At 33.0% G+C, this 26,593-nt stretch overlaps 2 protein-coding genes across 2 annotated transcripts in view; one reads left to right on the forward strand and one right to left on the reverse strand.

Moving 5' to 3' along the window:
* The window catches only part of insc (spindle orientation adaptor protein inscuteable), an 85,210-nt gene extending 63,945 nt beyond the window's left edge, over positions 1-21,265 (reverse strand). Inside the window, exon 1 of the mRNA XM_089644751.1 lies at positions 21,082-21,265. The gene's annotated coding sequence lies outside the window, so the exon portion shown is untranslated. The remainder of the gene's footprint in view (positions 1-21,081) is intronic.
* Positions 21,266-22,894: 1,629 nt separating this feature from the next.
* On the forward strand, positions 22,895-26,326 carry RpS16 (ribosomal protein S16). Its single transcript, XM_089644686.1, has 5 exons — positions 22,895-22,995; positions 23,090-23,134; positions 23,799-23,930; positions 24,324-24,438; positions 26,002-26,326. Exons 1-5 carry the CDS (start codon positions 22,975-22,977, stop codon positions 26,145-26,147), a joined length of 459 nt encoding a protein of 152 aa, XP_089500812.1. The 5' UTR covers positions 22,895-22,974; the 3' UTR covers positions 26,148-26,326.
* The last annotated feature ends 267 nt before the right edge of the window (positions 26,327-26,593 follow it).

Here is a 26,593-nt window from a genome sequence, read left to right on the forward strand (position 1 = left end):
TGTTGTTTGTAAAGGCAACCAAAAGGTTTTATTAATAGGTAGGTACCCAGGTAATCCGATAATCTCATTACCAACCAATAACGTAATTGATATCACTAATTAATCTTAACACCTGATTTTATTTTCCGATGTCACTGAGTCCACCACCATCGAATCGTGTCCGATTTCGGTCATATCAGAATCAGCTCCAGTGGACGAAACTTGATACTATTGAGAAAAAATATTCATAATTATAAACAGGGCGGTTCTCACGGTATCTTATCTATAATAAGAGGAAACTCGTTGACAAAGATGGCAGTATTAGGTCATCTTACAGTATTCGCATAAATTTTATGGTATTAGAATTTAATTGCTGTTTATTTCCGCTCTGAAATTTTTTATGCTATTTTACGAATATGCAGAAGTTACCAAGTCACATTTGCAAGCTTGCCTTGTTAGGTTAAGAGGAAGCTACAACCAAAAATGTGTATACTCTAGAAACGTTCGATTTCAAGCACAAAACTGGTTTTTATATATTTTGTAAATAATTTTATAAGAAATCAAAAAAGTTAATCAAGTGAAACTATCACAAATAATCTTAGCTATAATACTGTATTTTTTTACAGTTGTTTCCTTTATGCGTTCATACATTTCTAGTGAAAAAATATTTTTTTTAGTAGTCTGCATTTATATTTTTTATTGAGTAATTAAAATTTTCATTTATATTCTACTCAAGGGAAACGACAGGAAAACCTTCAATTTATCTAAAACTTATTTTTTGGTATTCATAATGTAAACCAATTCGTTATAAAGATTAATCAAAATAGTGATTTGGTATTAAGCTTGTTCTAGTTTTGGCTATTACAGTATTGCTTATGTAGGACTTATTTATGAACATGTGTAGACAGTTCACCACATAATAACACAAAAATAAGAAGAAAAAGCAAGATTTCGTTTACTTAAAACGTTTTCAAGATTCAAAACTGTCAAACATCTATTTATGTAGGGAAACACTACTGGACGCTTAGTTGTTCCGGGCTGCAGTCTGCAGAGTAAAGATACCTTTGATAGGAGAAAAGACAACAGGAGAAGAAATATACAACTTCACATTACAGACTATGGTAACAAAAACAATGATATTTCATCAAAATGAAAATTCAACACACCTTTAAAAAATGATATAGAGTCGTTAAAAGTGATGAAACAAAAACTAGGTTTAATAGTTACCTATGTACCCTATTTAACCTAGTTTTTGTTTATCACTTTTCATGACTTTATATCATTTTTTGAGGTGTGTCGAATTGTCATTTTGATGACATACCCGGTCACCGACAAATACATTGAATTTTATTTATCTTAATTTTTACAAAATTTCATTCCATGTGACAGCTTTTTCACAAGATTTCATTTCATGTGACAGCTTTTTCACAAGATTTCATTTCATGTGACAGCTTTTTTAGAAGATTTCATTTCATGTGACAGCATTTTTACAAGATTTCATTTCATGTGACAGGATTTTACAAGATTTCATTTCATGTGACAGCATTTTCGCAAGATTTCCACAACACATGATTATTAAAACATCCTGTAAAAAGGACGCAATCTTCTCAACAACTATTTAATAATGTGTAAGTTATCTGCCTAGACCTAGATGCTTGATAAATTAATAGATTAGTGCCCAACACACATCAAGCCTAATGCTTTCTCGTTTCAGAGGCCTTATCGTATATCTTAATAACTATCCTCTCGACAGTCAGAGCATTTAAGCCTCCATTTTCCTCCAGAAAACCGGCACGCCATTCGTCACACCGGCATTTAAATTTCGAACGTCTTTCTCGTCGTAAAATGGCGGCAAACTGACTGTGGTTTGGCAGGTCGTGTAAGATGAAAGCGAGAATCAAGTTCATAAAAGTACCACGAAACAGAGGTGAACTTACCCGATTAACTCAACTTAACCATTTTTAAGCTTGTGATGTAATGCCCTTAACATACAAAGAGAAGATATTACAATTATCTTTCGGGAAAATAATCAATCAAGATTTAGGCTTTCAGGACGTTGTCTATTAATACCCTAAGTACTGAGTACTGAAATTTCGGCTTTCGGGCAACATCATCCCGAAATCCGAGTGACCAAATTCTCGAAAGCCGAATCCTATTAAAATATTATTTTATGTATCGTTTGTTCGTAAGAGATAATGAATTATACAGCAATTTCGAATTAGGTAGAAAACTTAATAAAATGTTAAACATATATTTTTGTTGTGTATTTGTACTTTTTTAAGATTTTTAATGGCTGAAACTGATTGTATTAATATTCATACTGAAATTACTCCATCAAACTTGCAATAATCTTATTTATGTGGGTGCCTCACACTACCAAAAAGAAAATAAACAGAAATATTCCTATTTCAAGTACAATAAAACATATTACAAATATGAAAAGGGTTACATTTATAGATAAGCTGTTTATTTAATTTAGAGTTCGTTCCTCTTCTGAAAAGTTTGCAAATGCTCTTATAACGAACATCGAAGGTCCGTCAGGGTACTTAGTTTCTGGTTTGACAAGACAATATTACCAGAAAGGCAATGTTCAGCTTTACCATAGAAAAAGCCCACTTCAGTGGTGAGAACGCGCCCTAATGATCTCTGGAATAAATCCATAGATAAATCGTTGAACGTGGAACGATTTCAATTTTAAAATCAGACGTGATGGAACACATTAATATCATAATATAAAATATAATAATGTTGCAACAAGGGACATACAGTTTTTTTGTAAAGTTATGTTTCTATTGCGCGATGCTGTAATTTTAATACCAGATATTCATTTTTACATTGCAGGGAAGGAATTTATCTAGAGGACAAATGTGGTTACAAGAAATAACTGTCTAAAAATAACTCCTCGATACGTATTATAAAATATTATGCAAGTAAAACCAGCTTTTATGAATATTAATTACGTAATTACAGCATAATATGTTATATCAAAGCTTATTGCATATCAAATGTCGCCTATGCACCTAATCAATTATATAATTAACAATATTAACATACCAATATCAAACTGTACCTATTAAATATTCGATAAACAATATGGCCGACATTTCCCGTCAAAATCATATTTCAAACGCGTCCATCAAAATCTAGCGAGAGCATAAATTAAAATAACTTTACATTTTTTTAAGCAGTACCTACCTACGTTTCAATTCCTGGATGTAATATTTAAAAAAAAATAACAATGAGTAGGTACCTACTCCAATCATCTTAAGCCACATTTTTCGAAGTTGATCCAATAGGATACTATTTTATTTAGTATAGATCACGAAAAAGATATAAAGTCGATTAACTGTAATTATTACATGCTACTTTTTAAATTACCGACACGATTTATTTTCTCAATAGAAAGGTTCGTTTTTTTCAGCAGTAGGTACTTCCTGGGCCCGCCCAAATAACTTTCAAAGAAGGCTTCGATAAGTAGATAGGAACTCATGCAATCTGAAATGTCTGCTCGTAAAGAGATTTAAAAATATAGAACGTGTTTGCTTTTCAAATAACAATAGAGTAAAATATAGATTCTGCACGCACTATAAATAATAATGATAATAATGATCACTGGAGGGAAGTGGATGACATTAATTGATAGATAGGAACTTCTAAGCAAGGCGGGTTTTATTTTAAAAATAGAGTTGTGGCAATAGATAATGTTTGTAGGTAGTGTTATCATCCAATTTCCGTAACAATGGATTTCCAATTTGAAAATAAAACTATACATGTATTCAGAACTTTAATAAGAACGAATTAAAAAATGTTCTTACAAAACCATTTTGTCAACCATGCGTTTATGGGTTAGAGGCCGAAAAAATCACATATAAAAGTTTCAGTTTTTAAATTTTATGTGAACATCGCACAAGAGTGGGACCATGGCATACCCACTTGGGGAATTTAATGGCCGAAGGGAAGTTGGAGGGAAGGAGATAAGAGAGAGAAAGGTTGGGAAGAATCTGACTACTCATATCAGTAACCAAACAGGATAAATAATACCATTTCATCTCCAGTGCACACCGAATAAATTTATGAAGACATTATCCATATTTTAATTTAATTTGAATTAAAGAATTTTCGGAAACTCGTATTTTCGAGATGGCAGCACTGTATTAAAGTAAACCACCTGATTCTTGAATACCAAGAAAAGTGTTAAGTACCTACCTGAAATTAGATTTTTTATAAATTCGCGAATTATGACCGATTACTTTTGAATGTGTTCAAACTAAAGAACTACCTATGAGTTCTGCGAACCTCATCGTTCTTTTCTTTAATATTAGTTTAATTTAACAGTTATAGGAATGAAGATGCATAGAAATTACCTAATCATGTGTGATGATGCATTTAATTGCTTAAGTTGTGACGTTAATTGAATTATAATCTTAAGAAGGAAGTTCTTTATCGACTCAAACCAGATCTCCTCCGGTTTAAAATGGACGAAATAAAAACTTCAATAACCAATTCTTTGATATGTGTGTTACATCACAAATTTTACCTTATCTTATTTTTGAACAACGAAGACTATTTTAAATAACGGTAGGTTGCCTGCCATCACAGATTGATTTATAATTTACTATCTGGCTTCGAGTAAGATTCAACACTATTGTGTTTTTTTGATATAAAAAATGGCAATGGAGAAAACAGTATTGGAATAATAATTTGTCGAAGTCTTAAAAATAATAATGATTATTACAATTTATTTATCTGTATCATCAACGATTTTCGGCTTTAAAATAATATAACTTATAGTACCTATAAGACGGTTCCATGGTAACTCAAAATTTGAATGCCAAAAATATTAAAATACTTACGTATAACAAAACTTAACATAAAGATGAGGTACACAGTAAATGGGTAGGTAAATAATAAGTAAAATATATTTTAAGTTGAGAAGATATCTACATATATTACAAGACAAAAAAACACCTTATTTTCAATGAAGCAATTATGAACATGTAAAATAACAAAGATAAAATTAAGAAAAATCTATAAATAGCAAAGAAAAAATAGTCTCTTTTATGATATTATTAAAAAAATGTTATCAATATAAATTCATAATATATTTGTAGGGATTTATATTTTTCTTTAATTAAAAGGTATGTATACATACATAATATTTTTGTCTGTGTAGTTTAATAAATTTACGAAAGAGTATGTCAAAATTTCAGTAGATTTCAACGAAATACTATTTCTTTTGAAAAAAAAGATATAACAAACAATATGGCGTGTATTCGCATTTGTTAACAGAAAAAATGGATAAGTCAAACCTTTTTAGATGACAAATTGAACTTTTTTGTGTCAGTATTCTAAGAAAAAATAGATTTCACAGCCAATTATTTATTGCGCTATTTTATCTTATGGCAACTTCTTTTCAAAAACTTACAAATCTTCACGTAATATAGAGATAATTGCCATTTAATAATATAATATAAAACCTACCTTTCCCTTTGTGTGTCATATTATGAATACAATCGACCCAGATCATCGACAATGATATGTTATTTATCGTTTCTATGAATCATTATTAATGATTCATTAGTCTATGGGTAGAAACTTCCGTGACACAAAGCCAAGTAATATTTTGAAAATATGAAAGTCAAATTACCCACAATGGTTTCTTCCTGTCATTTATCGAGTAATTAGAGTTACATACCAATAATAAGTTCAGTATTCTTACATCACGACCAATGCAAGCCTTTCCAAATTAAAAAAATATATATATAAAAACATATAATAATAATTTAAGTACCTACGTGGTTTAATATAAACTGAGGTCACAATCATGCATAGAAAAAAAATACTTTCTTGTCTATTAAAAAAATGTAATAGACATACTCATCTTTTTAATTGAAATCTGTGGTTGAAAGTGAGAGCCATTTTTTAGAGCAATGTTACCATATCATAATAATATAAAACCGGTCTACTATAATTTTAATAAGTAGATAGGTACTATTCACTTTCATTCATTTTTTTTAAACCAAATCAATTATTTTAATTTTGTAAGCACTCTAATAATAATGTACGTAGGTACCGAATCTAAAAAAACAATGTGGGACCTGTCATGTATCTCAGTATTTCTTATAAAACAATTTTTTTTAAGTAACCGTAGCCAGTGAAACTTTGCTGTCCCCAATTTAGGGTATGGTAAGGTTAAATAATAGGAAGATGAAGGTTGGTTAGTACCTGGCCATACTGATCTGCGAATAGAGCTAAAGTGATTTCAAGAAGCGTTTTAGTTTGCACACGGAGAAAACTTATGGATTTAAAATAATGCTAATTTATTAAAAATCTGGTGAAATTATTATTACTCCGGTTAAAAACGGGACTGCATTGCATGCCTTTAACAAACTATCAGTAAAACAAGAATATTTTTGGGGATGTCGGAACACGTATTTATAAAAACACTAACATTTTTTTCATTTCGTATAAACGCAGATGCATGAATACGTGTTGCGATATATTCTGAATGTAAACAGGATTTTAATAAATCAGCAATATTCATTTTTCTCCGTGCATGGTGATGTCTTACGTCGATCTTTCACTCCGAAACGCGGTGCTAATTTCATATATAAACTTATAGTTATATATTATAGTTCTGTAACAAAGCCGACTAGAGTACAGGCTTGGTTGCATGACCGCCAAATTACGAAGCAGTACTGTCGCTATGTAAACTTCAATATGCGATAAAACAACACACAAAGCAACAGTAACAACAAGTATCAACAACAATTGCCGCCATTCGCAGACTGCCGTTTCGATGGCAAATTGACTTGATCACGTGACTCTTCAACATTTTTAACATTTGTATTCGGAGCCAAACAGTTTACCACTGCGCTATAGAGTTCGTCTATTATGCCAAAAACATTTTATTTTGATAATATATATTTTTTTAATTATTCTATGTGCTAGACCTTCCTAATACCTAATATATTCACGATTAGGTAAAGTTTTACCCTAAGATGAAGGTACCTACTTTTAAGTGCCAACCAAACGTGTTGTAATGAACCTTTTATCGACGGCGTTAATTTTAATTTGGCAATAAATCTTAAAAGTAAAAATAACATTTTATGTATGTGTATTATGTGTTTATAATGACTAGTCATTATACTGTAACTGAATATTATATAAACAATAAAAAAGATACCTCACGACTAATATAGTGATATGGCAAACGGTTATATCTGTTATTGACACAATTTTACAGGAGAGAAAAACAAAGTTTTGAAATTGGTTGAACCCTTGGACACAGATGGTGACCGGGTATCTCATCAAATTGACAGCTCAACACACCTACAAAAAGTCATATAAAGTCATGAAAAATTATGAAACAAGTAGTTGTTTCATCACTTTTAATGACTCTATATCACTTTGTAAAGGTGTGTTTAATTGTAATTTTGATTAAATATAACGGAACCGTTAAAGATAATTGCAAGCTTCATATTTATGAAAAGATGCGTAATTATCAGCCTAACACAAACTTTTTTTTATGTTTCTCAATCATATTGAGGTTTAATTATTATTTGACACTTTAAACAGATACAGTGGTGCCTCACACAACGAACGCCTCGCACAGCGAATGCTGCACACAACGAACTTCCTTTTCGTTCATTTCACGATTCATACAACGAACTTCGCTTCACACAACGAACTTCGCTTCACACAACGAAGTCGCCCGATCTTCTACGATCACTGCCGATTAATTGCATCCTCCCGCGCAGGCAGTCGTTAGACTCGTTAGTCACTGCGTAGTACGCTTAACTTACGCACGTATCGCAGCAATCGTTCTTCATTACGAATTAAATCGCACACGTATCACGGCAGTCGTCCTTTTAAGATAAACTCAACATTTTTTTTATATGATGGGTTCTAAAAAAAGCAGGAAGGTGATTTCTCTTGAAATGAAACAGGAAATAATTAGAAGGAGTGAATGTGGGGTAAAACAGTGTGACCTCGTCAAAGAGTTTGGCCTCAACAAGACCACCATTTTCACCATTTTGACAAACAAGGATGCAATAAAATCAGCCAAAGTAGCCAAAGGAGTATCAAAACTATTTAATGAAAAACATAGATCTTCAATCCACGAGGAAATGGAGAGGCTATTAGCGATTTGGATTAAGGACAGGCAGGTGAAAGGTGACGTAACAACCCAAGATATTATCTGTTACAAGGCCAAGATAATTTATGAAGATCTAAAGAAAAACATCCCTGGAAGTAGCAGCAATCAAGATAATAAAGAAGATTTCAAAGCCAGCAGGGGGTGGTTTTTTAGATTTAAGAAAAGGTATGGAATCCACAGCGTTAATATGCATGGTGAGGCTGGCAGTGCTGATAAAAAAGAAGCAGAAAAGTTCTCTATTAATTTTCAAAAATTTATTATGGATGAAGGATACTGCCCACAACAAGTGTTCAATGCCGATGAAACGGGTCTTTTCTGGAAAAGAATGCCTTTTTTCTTTCTCTCTTCTTTCTTTTTTTTATGTCATCTTACCATATTTTATGCTACAGAACGAATTATTTTTTTTAACATGTATTGTTATGGGAAAACGCGTTTCACATAACGAACTTTTCTCATAACGAACTTGCTCCTGGAACGAATTAAGTTCGTTGTGTGAGGCACCACTGTACATCTTTTGCCATATCTAACTTTTTTCACAGGTCGCCTAATACTAATAATAATAATTGGATGACTTGTATAGCGCCGTTTTTGTGCAAAATCACCCCAAGGGCGCTGTACAAATGTATAATACATTTCTACAGTGATCTATGTTATTATTAACTATTAACCTCAAGTAACCTTTTGCCACCACTTATATTTATTGGCCACACTAACAAAACAAAAAAGTTAGCTGATTTAAACAAAGTGTAATTATTTTTTTGTGTAGTTTTTTTTTATTAAAAGCAAATAATAAGCAACATTTTTACTAAACGTCAGTTTAGTTTAGTTACATACAATACGTTAGCTAACCAATAATCAATTTCCATTCTCATGAATGTATTACGAAATATAACTATCATATAATAAGTAAGCTTTAAATCTAAATAGGCAATAAAATATCACTAACAGATCAATATGTGTCATTTAATTGTAACTCAAGTAAGGCTTCATAATACATTTAAAGCCGTTGGTATAGTCGTAACTCTACCTTAATTGCATTATTCTTCAGTCCCTTTAAGGTTTCTAACAATACTCGTACGATTTTGTTGAAATAAACGTTTTATGACTTTTCAATTAGTTTATTTTTGACCGGACCGTTTTCACCTTACAAAAGACATCTTCATACTGATACATTTAAACTAAATCTATGGTATACAGGTTGTCAGTATTGACGGACTTTATGCAGCAATTCAGAGCATATTTTAAATTAAAAAAATTGATGTCATTTTGGTGTCCGATGAAGTTTTTTTCAATTAAAAAAGTTTAGGGTCATATATGACCGGGAGTCCATATTTTATAAAAGTATTTATTTTTATTTTTTGTTATATTATGCAAAAATACGTAATTTTTGATGTTAGAAAGAGAAATAATAATCCTTTCCAGTTTGCCTCAAATATTTACTCTTAATGCCATTAATAAAATCCTAAAAATAGTAAAAATGAATAATTCATATTTCGCGCTGCTATCGTAATAATTGGTTTAAATTATTTTTTTTATTGTATGAACGAGGTAAAAGCGAAGGTACGAATTATTCGAATTATCAAGATCTCTCAATTTTTCTAGATTGGAGTAAAAAATTAAGTAATAATGTGGTTAACATTTTTGACAACATGTTTCATGTTTGATATTAAAATTTAACTATTTAGAAATAGTAATGTTTATTTTAAATGCATAAACCGGTAAGATAATTTTATCTAGTTTCTAAAACAGTAATTTTTGACGGAAAATTAAAAAAATAAGATGTATTTAACGCATTTCAAACACACATTAAACATCGCAAACTGAACAAATGTATTGAAAGTACTGAAAGGTTAAAAACAAAAATATATATATTTTATCACAGACTTTTCTGTCATTTCTGTCTCTATTTACCACACTAGATTCAGACTAGCTTGTCACGTGATAATCACTCCATCTCGTTCCAGCGGCGACGCGAATCACGTGATCTATTGCGTCGTTTAACAGTGTGATCAGTGCCGACAGGTATTTTTGGTTTTTGATTGAAAAAAAATGACAAACAAATTTTCTACTCCAAATATGTTCTAGTTAGATAGAGTTAGATATCTACGGTAGATACTAATATAACAATTTTTATGACATCTCTATATCAGAGATGATTGCTTTTGGCTCTTCACACTGAGAAAAATGAGTATTACCAAATAATTCAAATCTCTTTAATTTATTGTTAATCCGTTTAAAAACGAGATTGCAGGTCTTAACGAATGAATTAAAATATTTCCTCATAATCTACTATTATTGAAGTAACGTACGGCGTACCTCGAGGAGCACATCTAGCACCGCTTCTTTTTAACTTGTTTATAAACGACATTATTAGTATTTTTTTTCTCATACACGCTTTTGGCTTTTTGCGGACGACAATAAGATTCTAAATATAATAAAAAAATCACGAGGACTGCCTTCTTTTCCAATCGAATATCGACTCTTTCGTGTAAAATTAATTGTTTGAAACTAAATGTCGATAAATGCAAAATTATGTCCTTCTATAGATTAAAACAACCGATTGTCTTCGAATACAAACTTAATAATATTTGCTTAACAACTGTTACATCTATTAAAGACCTTGGTGTCTCTCTTGATAGCAAGCTTTCTTTTCGGGATCACATAACTGCAATTGTTAATAAATCCCTCAAACTACTTGGTTTCATCACTAGAATCACTTCGGACTTCAAAAACGTAAATACCCTTAGAACTCTTTACTGCTCCTTGGTTCGCCCCCATCTTGAATATGCTTCACATTCACATGCACATTCGACGCATTGAATCTGTTCAACATCGGTTCTATAAGCTGGGTCCAGACATGTTCTTTTGTCCGTACCGTACCTCCGTTTCGTATCCGCGTCGCGATCAAGAGCCCGTATCTCCGTAACGTCGCTGCGATCATCGCGTGTCCATTTCCTCCCACCATGTCGTCGACTGCGGAAGTGTTTGAGAATTTGACGATTGCTTGCGCGTCCTTCATTGTTATTCACAATAATATAACGAAAAAAAAACAAAAAAGGCGACGTTGGTGGGAGTTAGAATTGTTCAAAAACAGAGAAAGATGTAAAGCTGGGTCCAGACATGTTCTTTTGTCCGTTCCGTACCTCCGTTTCGTACCAGCGTCGCGATCCAAAAACTCTGGACGCATCATCTTTTGTCCGTACCGTACCTCCGTTTCGTATCCGCGTCGCGATCAAGAGCCCGTATCTCCGTAACGTCGCTGCGATCATCGCGTGTTCATTTCCTCCCACCATGTCGTCGACTGCGGAAGTGTTTGAGAATTTGACGATTGCTTGCGCGTCCTTCATTGTTATACACAATAATATAACCAAAAAAAAACAAAAAAGGCGACGTTGGTGGGAGTTAGAATTGTTCAAAAACAGAGAAAGATGTCGCACGCCGCGAACACGTCCAGACTGGCGCAGACCCGTACCGTATCGCCTTTGAACGGGCCGAAAAACCGACTCGCGATGGATCGGAGCGTACCTCCATCCGTATCGAGATGCCGTACCACCGTACCGTACCGAACGGGCGTCCAAACTAGCGTTCTTGATCGCGACGCTGGTACGAAACGGAGGTACGGTACGGACAAAAGAACATGTCTGGACCGAGCTTTAGACGCCGCGAACACGTCCAGACTGGCGCAGACCCGTACCGTATCGCCTTTGAACGGGCCGAAAAACCGACTCGCGATGGATCGGAGCGTACCTCTATCCGTATCGAGATGCCGTACCACCGTACCGTACCGAACGGGCGTCCAAACTAGCGTTCTTGATCGCGACGCTGGTACGAAACGGAGGTACGGTACGGACAAAAGAACATGTCTGGACCGAGCTTAAGAGGGATTGCTAGGAGGCTAGGTTTAGAAAAAGGCAAATACTCATATGATGAAATTGAACTAACTCTAAACCTCTCTCCTTTGGAAGTCCGTCGGGAAAGAAATGACCTCATTTGCTTCTTCAAAATTATAAATGGTATTATTGATTCACCTACTCTACTGCAACTCATTCCCTTCAATATCCCCTCGCAAAGACTCAGAAATAATGAACTGCTCTTCCTCAACCATCATTCGACATATTATGGATATTATTCACCATTGTCCAGAATGTGTAGACTGGTCAACTCAAGTCAAAACCTTAACTTTTTTGGGATAAGTCTGAATGATTTTTGCCAGTCGCTAAACAAATGACGGAATATTATAAGTGTCCCGTGGTCCTGACCCACGTCGTATTCTTGACTTGATTCGACTTGTCACTTTATTTTCTTATATTATATCTACCATATGTCTTTGCTTTCATGTACCTTTGTCTACTCCTGTATTTTTCATTTTATTCGTGTTATTATTTTGTAATTTGGACGATGTCCTTTAATAAATAAATAAATAAATAAATTACGAATGTATTATCACGATGTCGGAACAAGCGTTCATGAAAATCAGAATGATATGATATTTTCGAATTTCGTCAAGATGCATTATTAAAGCAAATGAACGTGTTTCAAATAATTTGATGAGATTCGTAATAAATAAGCAATATTCATATTTCTCCGTGTAATATTGCACATTATTTATGATTTATTTTGTTTTATTGCTGACGCAACGGCTTTAAAATTATAAGTTTTTAGCTTAACCTGACGTTGACATATTTGATATGAAAAATATTGTTATAATAGGGCAAAGCTCATATTAAATTATTACTTTACAAACAATGGATTTGTTCTCTGAAAATTCGTCACCCTGTGTAGGAACTACATAATTATCTAAGTATAATATAAGACAATAATAGATGATATAAAAATATTTATTAGCGGCATGGCAACATTAAAAAGTTGATTGACACTTATTAGGTGCCCGCTGCGTGACAAAGAGTTAACCTCGTTCAAAATCATCATCGATATTTATTATACCGGAACGTGAGACAACCGACAACAATGCGGAGAAAAAAACGATCGACTGATATTAAACGCAACATAAAGAATAATTTACTTTCAGTAACGCCCTGGTAAAAGTTAAACGTGCTGTGTTCAATAAGGTGGAGTCAAAACAACCAATATCCAATGTGAATTGCTTTTTTAGTTCGTTCAGTGCTGTGAAAAATATCTGCTACTTCTGCTTGGTTACCTAAGCTGGGAATGCGTCGTATAAGGGAGTTTATGAACCAATTGTTATTGACATTATTGTTCCAGTGAAACATAATTTTAGTTCATGTCACTCTATTAGGAATATCAAATGAAATCATTAGCAATAATGCAGGGTAATGAACAAGAGGTTCAATTATCCAAATCCACGTGGCGTGTGGCCGAACATAACATAACCTAACTTTGGCAACGCTTTTTGTAAGAAGCTGCAGTGGTTAGGTACCCATTGGAGGCCGCACCAAAAAAGTGGCTGCTTTTGTCAGCCCACTGTCGTCATCATATTCTGACCGTGCTCGCAAATATCGCTAACTGTCCATAGATGATTGGATTTCTAGAATATCCTATGAACATGGGGCTTTATTGATCGTCATGTAGTTTTAAACATTGATGTATTATACAGGGTTTTCCAATAAGAGGTGTTATTTTGATATTCAATCGTAAAAGATCAATGGTTTCTTTGCTTGTGTGGCACGTAGCGCCGTTTTGTTGAAAGTAAACGTTGTCCAAATCAATATCATCTAATTCCGGTCATAAAAAATCATTAATCATCTCTCGATAGCGCAATCCATTCACCGTAACTGTTGCTCCAGCCTCATTTTCGAAAAAGTAAGGTCTTATGACTCCGCCGGACCATAAACCGCACAAAACAGTCACACTTTGAGGATAGAGTGGCTTTTTAACAATAATTCTTGGGTTTTCCGAGCCCCAGATGCGACAATTTTGCTTGTTGACGAAGCCACCGAGGTGGAAATGGACCTCATCACTCAAGATGATTTGCATTTGATTCACTCAAGTGAATTTTAATAATTTCAATGCGTTGTTGAAGCGTGTATCGTTCCATTTTTATTAATGGCGTAGTTTTTACTTGTCAAGTGGCAAAAAATGACAGCTTCAAAAGTAACATCCACCGAAATAACGGGATATTCAAAATAACACCTCTCATTGGAAAACCCTGTATTTAGATGAGACATGAAGCGAAAAATAGGTTCCGCTTTTTGACGTCCAACTGACCTCCAACTCTCCCAATGCTCTAACTAAAACTACCGATTCCGGATTACGCGCAACGCTTATCGCCTTCTAATAGTGGAGCAAGTTTCGATGAGATATTACTCCGCAGTAGCACCTCTAATTATAGTTCTATGGTTTAAAAATAATCCGAACCTTTGTTAGTTCCCTCTTTGACCGCCTGCAAAGTTAAGAGGAAGCTACAAGCCAAAAATGTGTATATTCTTGGTATACCTTATATTGTAGGTAATAGGCATTAAAATTGCTTGACAAACGGAGTCTAGAAACGTTCGATTTCAAGCACAAATCTGGTTTTTATTTATTTTGTAAATAATTTTATAAGAAAGCAAAAAAGTTAATCAAATGAAACTGTCACAAATAATTAGCTATAATACTGCATTTTTTAAAGTTGATTCCTTTACGCGTTCATACATTTTGATTGAAAAAAAAAATTTAGTTCACATTTATATTTTTTATTGAGTAATTTATTCTTTATTTGTATTATACTCAAGCGAAACGATGGGAAAACCTTCAATTTATCTAAAGCATATTTTTTTGTATTCATAATGTACACCAATTCGTTATAAAGATTAATCAAAATAGTGATTTAGCATTAAGCTTCGTCTTCTGTTGATGCATTATAATAAAATAAATATTTACGCTAACTGAGGTTTTGCTAGTTTTGATTGCCTCCTAGTGATATGCAATATTTTATTATGTTATTAACGTAACGTCATCTTGTTCAAAAAAATAAACGAGTTTATAGGAATCCACTTGCCTAAGGCAAATAAATTAATATCGTTTTTGTTGATAGAGTACTGAAATACTGAATATTAGAGACTATCTAATACTTGCTTAGGTACATCTTGGTAGCTACTCTCAGTATCATCCTGGTGAAAGACCACCATTCAGAATTGAAAAGTTGTTTGAAATGGCTTTAGCCACATTTGGTGACTAGATCTAAATATCCAGGAAATTTCCAACCTTCCTCTTCCCATATCCTTCGTCTTTCCATTCCCTTCAGTCTCTCACACGGAGTAAAATGATTACTTCTGATTTGTTACGCCATTTCATACACGCCAACAAAATATCAGTAAATTTAGAATATATCGGAACCCGTGTTCTTGCAGCTGCGCAATATAATAAATATAAATATAACGTCAAAATGCGAAAATATTATAATTTTTATGAACACGTGTTCCGACATTCTCATAACACATTCGTGTTTCACTAACAGTTGTTTTAGGACATCTGTCAATTCATTTGTAATAAAATAATTTCCCTCGGGGTCTTTGTCATCTTTGGGAATGCTATGTCGGGGGTCTTAAAAATACCCATGTTGTAGGACGGAGGATACACAGAGGCCGGCAAATAGTTCCATTGCCGAGCTGTTGAACTTAAGAACGAGTGGGAGAAACGAGCCCGGGACAAATATGACCCGTGACTGCGATAATCACAAAAAAAACAACAACAAAAAGTTAACGTATGCTGTCTAAATTTGGGAGGCGGGTATGGGTACCGTTGAGAACCATTTATTGGATAAACAACACCTCTGCCATAGGGTCACCCCCGAGTAGTTTGCTTCGTTTGATGACTTAGCAGGGGTGCCCTGGTTCATGGGGAGATGGATGCGTCAGTCCACCAACTGCATGGCAGGCCAGATCAGAGAGACTGGTTGGGGGAGACCCTTTGACCTCTCCAACAGGACTCAGAACATCGCCTTGCACTGCAATGGGAGGGATGGATTCATACGTTCGTTACTCCTGGACATACTGAACCCCAGATTCCTACTCACCCCTCATACCTTTTACCATCCCAGAACTTCCTCCCCTTCCTTTCCTAAAAAGACTCTCCAACAGCATCCTCAAAGATGAGAAGAATTATTTTCCTCAGGGTCTCCTGTGTGGAGCTAATGTAATATGCATATTACCATCAATTATGAAGAAACTCTATTGAAAATATTTTGACAGGCGAATACAAAAAGGAACAATAATATTTGTAATAATGAAGTCGTAGAACAATAATATTTGTCTAAACACTAACATCGACATTTTTCGGATTCGCTGCCGAAATTTAAAAGTAGCATCATGTCAATGATATAATAAGCTGTTCAATGCGCATACATATACACATACTCTCACACACACACACGCACGCCTATACGCCACACACCCCACCCGGTATTTACCGAATTAACATACCACATCTGTAAATTGTTTTATCACTGTAACGAATGTATTGTTTGTTTCTATAATATCAAATGAATAAATAAATAAAATTACGTATTTTATAGCGTGTAAAGTTATCATTTTCAAACGACAGGTGGGTACCTATATAGGAATGTGAATTTAAATTAATCATTATCGTTACCTTGCTCAAGCTGTCAGTGAAATTAATTTTATCACTTCCTAGGCAATGCAAAACGAACAAAGATGTTTCCTAGTTCGATACGTTGTAATAGTGATTAAATGTACTCGTAGTAATGCATTGTTATAATCATGTTGAGACGAAGGTAAGACACAAGAGGTATCAGACACAAGAACTTCTCTTTTCTGATAAGGTAAATATAACAAATGAAGATCTAAAATGTAATATTGTTAAATATTTATGTATCTATATTCGTTATAGTACAATAAACAAATTTTAAAAATGTTAAAACAGCAAAGAACCGTGAAAAATCACAGGAATTTCAAAAGAAAAAATTTACTTTTCCAATTTTGGTAAACTTGAAAAATTTCTTATAAAATTTTATAATAATATTGTAATTCTACCAATGAATCATTGATACGTTTAATTCTACCAATCAATCATTAATACCTGTAATTCTGCCGGTATAATATTGATACGTGTAATTCTGCCAGCATAATATTGATACGTGTAATTCTGCTAGTGTAATATTAATACGTGTAATTCGATTAATGTAATATTGATGCGTGTAGTTCTGCCAGTATAATATTAATATTGGTACACACATCAATATTACATAGGTAGAATCTACCTATGTAATATTGATGTGTGTACCAATACCCGGTCACTGTGTAATTTTGCCAGTGTAATATTAATTTATTGAAATTAACGTCTGTGTAATTTCATCTTGACACCATACACATACGGTCTTGGTTTAGGTGGTTTTCAACAAATACGCCTCAGGAATCTCATTTACATTGCATCCAGTCAACTTTTTAAAAAGACATCGGAAAATAGAACCAAATATAATTTATATTTTTGTATAGAAATATTCACATTAAAAATTACAACACACGCTATATGAGGAGTCATCAAACATTTCAATTATTTAATAACAATAAATAATATTATTACCTTCCGTAATCCACTATTTAGAATGTGCCAATTGTTCAATAGCATTATGAAACCCTGTTTAATTGTAATAATTAACAGACTGAGCATTTCAAACACTCGCTTGTACGTAGATTACGTGAAGTTAGTAATAGGTACGCAGATATAGCGGATCTGTTTAACTGCACAGAAACTAGGTAAAGAAGGCTATACCATCATATCTTCTAAATCATTACTAATATAACGTAAATCTACTCATACTTGTTGATAATATTTTGTATGTACTTGTATCTCCTTCTAGTATTAATTTTATACTTTCTGTAGTAATTTTATGATCAAATGCCACAGTTAAAATTGTTATTCTGTGACATGAATTATGGTGTATGGTATATTTATACCGTTGAAAGTAAATAAATAATGTAACGATATAGACAGATATACGTCCACACATTTTATGCAATGTGCTCGCATATTATCAATTCATCTCGAGTTATAATAACAGTATCGAATAATCGAATGTGGCGATATAGACATCTTTATAAATAGCCTGACATATTTATTTAAAAAAGACATATTTACCACACTAGCTGAGGTGTACCCAGCGTTACTCGTGGTTGTGAATAGTTGATTCATTTCATCATGCTGTGTCTTCCTCAGGCGTCCCCGGCTTTTTCTGCCATTCACTTCATATAGTATTGTGAAATCCATATCGTTACTATTAAAAAATTTACATTATATCGTCTTTAATTCGACGCCGTATCTCATTTCAGTACAAAGATACTGCGTTAAGTCTTCCTCAGTCATCCCCAACTTTTCCTACCATCTAAACACTCATATATGACACTAATAATAACAAACTTTTTTGGGTCTATAGGGTACAAATAAAAAAACATTCATTTACTTATATTAAACGAACACGTCACGGAGAATAGTGGTGTGTAATTTAATTAGCAATAAAAACTTTAGTAATAATGTTTTTTCTTCTCTTTCTCTCTTTGTCTCTCTTCCTCTGTTTCTTTGAATACTATGACTGTTAAGTTTTCCTTTATTATTAACTAACTGTGCCCCGCCACGCGTTGCTGTGGCTCAGCCTGTCTGTGCGGATAGAAAAAAACAATAGTGCGTGTTGCTTTTATGTCCAACAGATGGCGATTTTTTTTAAAAAAAAGTCATGTTTGTTCAACAGATTACGCTGTTTTTGAAAAAAGCATGTTTTTACCTCTCACAGGTGACAAAAAGTTATTTATCTTTTTTACTTTTACCATCATGTAGAAACACCTTCCGAAGTTAGTGCAGTTTACCCCCGGATACCCTTTATACAATTTTTACCCCGCCACGCGTTGCTGTGACTCAATAGCGCGTGTAAATTATAACCTGTCACAGGTTACATCTATATAATATAGGTATATAAAAACAGACACGTATTCGAATTCAACGTTGTGTCAAAATTTCAAAGCAATCGGTGAAGAAATTTCTGAAATTTAAGATTTTGAACAAACGAACATTTACATTTTAATTTATATACATAGAAGATTTAGCATCTTTGAATAGTGATAATTACCATAAATTATACACATGTTAACATTTTGTACTGAATTGTTAATAGTTAAACAATTAGAAACAAACATTCCTCAGTTACACGAATAACCTAAAAATAAATGAAAATATGTTGCTTGTGCAATGATGGAGGACTTAAACCAGCCGAGGAATTGAACCCACGTCGCCTAGGTGGAAACAATAAATAAATATGTATATTACTTGAATCATTGAAGACGTTACCGATTATTTTTTTAATATTAACGACTTTCCAACGAAAATTGTGAAAGAAAAAAAGATTTAGTTGCTTCTGGAATTGAACTCAGAACCTCTGCCTTGCCGAGGTAGTGCCCAGACCACTGAGCTAATTCAACCATTTCAACTCCGACGTTTTTAACTGAATCATATTTCGATAGAGAGCTACCAAAATTAGCTTCATTTTCTTAGTGCATATTTTTTATCTTCATTGATTAAATATTACAATTTGATGTTTTACTCAATAAGTTATTCTACTGTAAAAATATTAAATATGCATAAGTTCGAACATTAGAGCACACCACGTTGCGAGATTAATAAATAAACAGTAATAAACACTACCAGCAAATCGTAAGCAGAAATGTTGTCATCGATTTACAAGGAATTCAGAATGAACTTGACGAACACCTGACCAACAAATTAATCGAGACATTTCTTAGATTCAAGTTTCGTGGTACCTTCCTGTAATATTATTTCATATTTTATTGCGAATCATCCACACGGATGCTTGAAATTCATTCTCTCCGCTCGAATGACTTTTGATGTATTTTTTACTAATTTTTATTCAGGAAATAAGTTGGCGTTTTTGCTGTGGTAGGAAACGTAATAAAATACGTAGCACGTATTTGAACTTGCTATACCTAATAGATATTAATAATAATAATAAAACAACATTGAATTTAAAAAATATTCCTATCGTTATTGAGAGATTTTCATTTCAAAAAAAATATTATGGTGCTATGCTAACATAAACTAATTCCTAACGAATCCAATTCAATTAAGCAAAGGGTGTATTTGTTGAAAAAATATAACATTATCTATTGAAAAAATATAACATTATTTGTTGAAAAAATATAACTTTTTCTGTTGAAAAGATATTACATTATTTGTTGAAAAAATATAACATTATTTGTTGAAAAAATATTACATTATTTGTTGAAAAATATAACTTTTTCTGTTAAAAAGATATTACATTATTTGTTGAAAAAATATAACATTATTTGTTGAAAAAATATAACATTATCTGTTGAAAAAATATAACATTATCTGTTGGAAAAATATAACATTATTCTTTGAAAAAATATAACATTATTTGTTGAAAAAATATTACATTATTTTAGTGGTAGATACCTTGTCTATGAACTCTATGTATCGCCCTTGTGATCGAAATCGAAACGTTGCTTGAATGGCTTTAGCCGTATTTGGTGACTACATCTGGATAGCCAGGTGTTTCCCAAAATTCTTTTTTCCCCCTCCCTGCTACCTCCAGCCCCAAAAGATTCTCCAATTGGGGGTACCATAGTCCCATTGGTTTCGGCAATTGGGACTCTTGTCCGATATTCACATCAAAATATGTTATAGTTGGTCTAATTATTGTTTACAAGAAATTATCATGTCATTATTACATTTTTGGATTTTTCTAACAAATGATATAACAATGACAACCCAAAAAAATACGAAAAGCAATGTTTTACAAAATGTAGCAAAAAAGTACAACAATCAACATTTTCCTTTGAAAAAATAATACACATACATAGATAATTAATATTCACAGCGTATAAATATAATAAATGAAAAAATAATGCGTCAGTATTTAAGCAAAACATGCACACTTTGAACCAAAAATGTCAACATACCTAATTCTAAACAATAATATCACAAAAAACAAAACTCACGTTTTTCAATGACACTGCGCACAAAATTATAATGTTGTCGATTGCACAATAAATTCAGTTTTCCGAGAAACTTAAACGTAAATCACTGAACACAACAATTTTCCCACAAAATGCCGACGAACGCGCTTTGCATAACTGATTTTGTATTAGTTCGCGAGGAATCCCAAACCAATACTGACTTCTTCGCGGTACAAATCATATTGAAATGCCAGGTGATAAGGCGGCAATTTTCTCTTCTCCTATTGGTTGGAATTTTAATAGCAATTACGGAAATTTCCGAACGTTCTTCGGCTGTGTTCGGCTATTGGAGACGCACACCTAAATCTACAATACAATAAATTTGGTTAATAATTATTTTATAATACACAATAATAATAATAACGTTTCCTGTAATTAAATAATGGGTCTTAAAATATTAAAGATTTAATTTTATTTTCGCGATATTTGAATTATTTTTTCGAATAAAAATAATATTGTTTATATCCAAGCTTCAATCCATTATTATTCGATGATCCAAACCATAAATAAACCAATCCAAACTGATCCAGAAATTCTTGCTAATAGTTGACAATAGATGGTGCTATACTTAAAATTGTGATTTTCCTCTATTTATAGTTTTATTTTTTTTTCGGAAGTGTAATTATTGTAGTAATAATATTAGTTTTCATTAAAGTACTTATTCACAAATTCATGGTGAAATATTAATGAAAAAATATTTTTTATTTACAAAGTTTACTGCTTTACGGAATCGAGTGGGGATTTTCGACTGACCTCGTAATGTCTCAATAAATAACAATCGTATTTTTATTTTCGCAGAGAAATGTAATACAACCTTTTTTGGTTTTTTGTGCAGTCGTTTTTTGTTTAAATAATTATTACATTTTTGTTTTTAGGTTAACAACCCTTCTTGTATTATTATTTTTAAAATAACATGATAATCCGACCCAAAAATAACAATATTTATGGAGTCATTTTAAAAACCGAATTAAACTGAAAAACATTTTATTAATTTAACCTAACTAAAATTTGATGAAGATTTGGGATATTACAAAATAAAAACAACAACTGATAATAAACTGTAAATACATTACTCTTCAAATAGTTCAATATGTTTTTATGTAACTTTTGTTACTATTATATTGACAATTTAAATAGATTTTATGCACTGTAATTGTATTTCTTAGTCCTCCTCACTAGGAAAAGACTAAAGTAGAATTTTATTTTTGATTTGTAATCATTAAACTTTTCTATTCGCTTCATATCTGGGTAAAGGATGTTGTGGAGTTTTGTCGCAAAATAAATGTAGTTTTTTTGTACAAATACGGTTTTTTAACATTGAATTTTTTATGTCATTGTGATTCGATCTAGTGTGATGAATACGCGGTATAGTAAAGGGTTTCGTACTTTAAAATAGTTTCAATAGTGTATTTTTAGAATATATTTGTTGTACATTTGATACATAAAAACTATTTAAAATTCCTAATAGTACTATCAGTATGTTCTTTATGATTTTGATAAAAGTTAAGGTGGAATCAAAACCGATGGGTTTTATATATTAAATATATATACAATGAGATGGTATTGAAACTAAGGTATTTTACTCTAATTATTACAATCAGTATTATTGTAACCATTCGATTTTTATAAATATTTTATTTGGCAGCTTGGCATTTTATTTACTTTCTAGGAACCAAGGGTCGATTTTACGAATTCTGGTTTCTCTTTGAGAATTTTTGTAATTTACTATAATATAATATATGTATCTATGACAAAATAAAACAACAAAAGTACCTACCTATAAATTCACGCGATAGCTTTATGGTATTTTTGTCTATGAAAATAGAAGTGGCACGTTTTCTCTTTCCTTTTGTCTCTATTTCCTTCTGAAACAAGATGTCGGCTCCAGCGGTTAAGGTTAGCTCGCCGCTGTTAATTTTTTTGACGATATTTCCATTATAAATAGTTATATTTTAATTTAATCGTGTACTAAATATTTATATTTTTTTAGCCCAAGCGTGAGCCAGTGCAGGCCGTCCAGGTCTTCGGCAAAAAGGTGAGAATCTCAAAAGTAACAATGTATCCACGTGGTTGTGCTTGTGAGTGAATTTATAAAACATCTTGAGGCGTCAAGTGTCCGTTCTTTCTATCTACAATGAACGAAAAAGTGTTAATTGCGAATGTGCGGTTCCTTAGCCATTTTTATTTCATTGAAACATGGACGATGCTGCTGACATTTGAAAGCATTTTTTTGACAGTTTAAATTTTAACCTGGTTGGGAGAAATTTGTGTGAAATCTCATCTACCTTGACAAACATGTTTCAATTTTAGAATTGGTAAATGTGAAGCGTTCAATACGCGTATTTCGGTCTTGTGAAACGCTTCCACACTAATAATAAGAACAAAAAAGAGAAATGATTTGTGCTAAACCGTTATGATCTTCTTCGTTTGTAATAATATAGTTAAAAGACATCTCAATTCACTTAGAAGGATACATGAATGGTGTATTATGAACGGAAGATTAAAATCGTTTAAAAATCATAGGTGTAGTCTCGCATTTTAATTTATCATTAGTGCATATAATAATTAGATAGTAATACACTGAGCGCTTCTCCACCGTGTGCATTATATCTTTCCTGCTTTTCAGAGTTACGGTTAACAAACAACCCAAGTTTTGTAATTTAATTGTGATTTTTCTAAAACCTTGTCTGTTATTCCAGAAAACCGCCACCGCAGTAGCCTACTGCAAGCGCGGAAATGGAAACCTCAGGGTTAATGGCCGTCCCCTGGACATGATTGAGCCCAAACTCCTGCAATACAAACTGCAGGAACCCCTTCTGCTGTTGGGAAAGGTAAATAACGTGACTTGTTAATTCAATTCTTCTCGATGTTTAGCTCTTAAGTTTACATACAATTTTGTGTTTCCATCTATTTTATCGCTATTACCAATAACTATAGATGTTGTTCTTTAACTCAATTAATGCAACTGTCAAAATAACATTATTATTGTTATGAGAATGCATTTTGGATTTGTAAGTTATTGAAGCGACAAGTATATAATAATTTAAAAAATTAAATGTGTTTTTAGTAACCAATTTAGTTCATGATGATTCCATTTATCCCGAATATGAGCATCCAGATGGGATGTGATATGCAAACCTTTTAAATCTGATGTAAAACTATCCCTGAAAACTAATTTCCATTTAATATGGAATAATTTCTAACGGTTTATTGTCAATTTCCAGGAGAAGTTTGCCAACGTAGACATCAGAGTTCGAGTGAACGGTGGAGGACACGTGTCCCAGGTTTACGCCATCAGACAGTCCATCTCCAAGGCCCTTGTTGCGTACTACCAGAAGTGTAAGTCCACCCTTTCCTTGATCCATAAAAAACAAACACTATTAGATATCGATTTATTGGAAAAAAACATTTTAATGTAAGCTGTAATAAATTGTGACAGCTGTTACAACATTTATTCATGAATCGGAACTTGAAAGTTATGCCGATGTTAAATACAATTTATGACATGCTCACAATGGCATTATGCGTGACTCTTAACCTTACCTAACCCAGCAGATAGATCGACCAAATGGATGACAAAAAAAGAAGATGAACGCTTTTGAGTTAGGTTAACCTGTAGTGTCGCGAGAAATCCACTGTGAATTTCTGATGTTGGTATTTGTAGTGTGCTGGTGAATCCGTCTATTTGCTAATAGCTCACCGCACTTGCCTCGATTTGATGGTATTTTGAACCTTAAGGCGATGCACTACGTCGTGTAATATTTTGAATCGAGCCGCTATCAATAACACACCTTACGTAGATGGCGATAAGGCTTAAATTTCCGCTTAACACCATCCACCTGTTTTGATTTATGCAAGAAAAAAACATGGCAAAAAAGTGCCTTTCATTTTATTTTGTGGATGTTCAGGCACAAATATTTAAACGTTTTTCGCTCATTTTATAAATAACGTAATTTGCCACATAATACAATAAAACCATAACCGAAAATGGGTTCGTAAGTAGGAGATTTTGAACTTTACAGCAGTTTTCATAGGCCTTATACATTATTTTTGCTGGGCTTAATATATAAAAAATACTCGATTATTTTAGAGGCCATGATGTATTCTACTCGCAGTATTTAATTAAAGCATCTGAAACATTTGTAGGCGACCAAATTTTCAAAATAAAAACACATGATTTTGCATTACTACGTAGTGCATCGCCTTAAATGCTAGCATAAAATAGACTATGTATTCGGTTAGCACAGAAATAATAATATATGTTGATATTATTCTAGCTTGTCATTTGGTCATTTGCAAATATATTTATTTTATCTATGAAAAGGCACATTGAAAAATGATGTCATCATTCTGATAATTCAAGTCATGTACTGTATTCATTTGCAGGAAAGCATTATGACTTTATTTTTATTGTGAAAGAACGCTTGTTTAGCTAACATATAATAACATTCGGGAATATTTTTACTGTCTTCATTATTTTTTATAACATTAGAAAGAAATTAAAACATTTCATGAATATAAGTAGTAGCTCTCCTAAGGAAACTACGTTGGAATTTCGAAAAAAGTAATTGAAAGGCGATTGACATTTTACCCCCGGCACTAAGGAGTACAAGATCGTGGGAGGATTTCAAGGATTAAGGGAGGCGTGCGCAATACTATCGTGAACATGTCAATATAGACAAGCATTTTTTTTTCGTCTTCCATAAATCTAAAGACATATCTGTCTTAAATGTAATTAATTGACTACTTTCCGATTCTGTTCATGATGATTCCATTTATCCCGAATATGAGCATCCAGCTGGGATGTGATATGCAAACCTTTTAAATCTGATGTAAAACAATCCCTATAAACGATTTCTGCACTTAAAAACATGTCTTAAATCACATTCTTTCCCATTGCAGACGTGGACGAAGCCTCCAAGAATGAAATCAGGGATATCTTCATCCAGTACGACAGGACTCTGCTGGTAGCTGACCCCAGGAGATGCGAACCCAAGAAGTTCGGAGGTCCGGGAGCCCGCGCTCGCTACCAGAAGTCTTACCGTTAAACTTCTCTTTGGGATGTTTGACGTTGATGACTTTTTTACCATCGCTGATTTGGCGCACAGTTTTCTGTCTGTTTTACCACTATCTTGCGGTAGCGGGCAGGAAATTGTGTTTGAAATCAGCTCATGTACTTCACCTGACACTGTACATTCTATTTTAATAATATAAGGGTAAAAATATACATACATGTGTTTTTCATTAACTTTTAAAAGTTAAAAATTAACCCTTTTTATATATATGTAGCAAAACCAAGCATGTTCTGGCTATGGAAAAAGGAAAGAATCAATGACCGGTCGGTGGCTGAGTGGCCATCGCATTTGGGTCCCACCTAGGCGAAGCATTCAACTCCTCGGTTGGCTAAGTCCTCCATTACAACACAAGCAACATTTTACGCTTGCTGTGGTGGTAGTAAGAGATTTTCAAATATTGTCAGGTTATTTGTAACCTG

The sequence above is a fragment of the Hesperophylax consimilis genome, chromosome 21, assembly GCF_061612785.1.
Source record: "Hesperophylax consimilis isolate HC1 chromosome 21, BYU_Hcon_1.0, whole genome shotgun sequence".
NCBI lineage: Eukaryota > Metazoa > Arthropoda > Insecta > Trichoptera > Limnephilidae > Hesperophylax > Hesperophylax consimilis.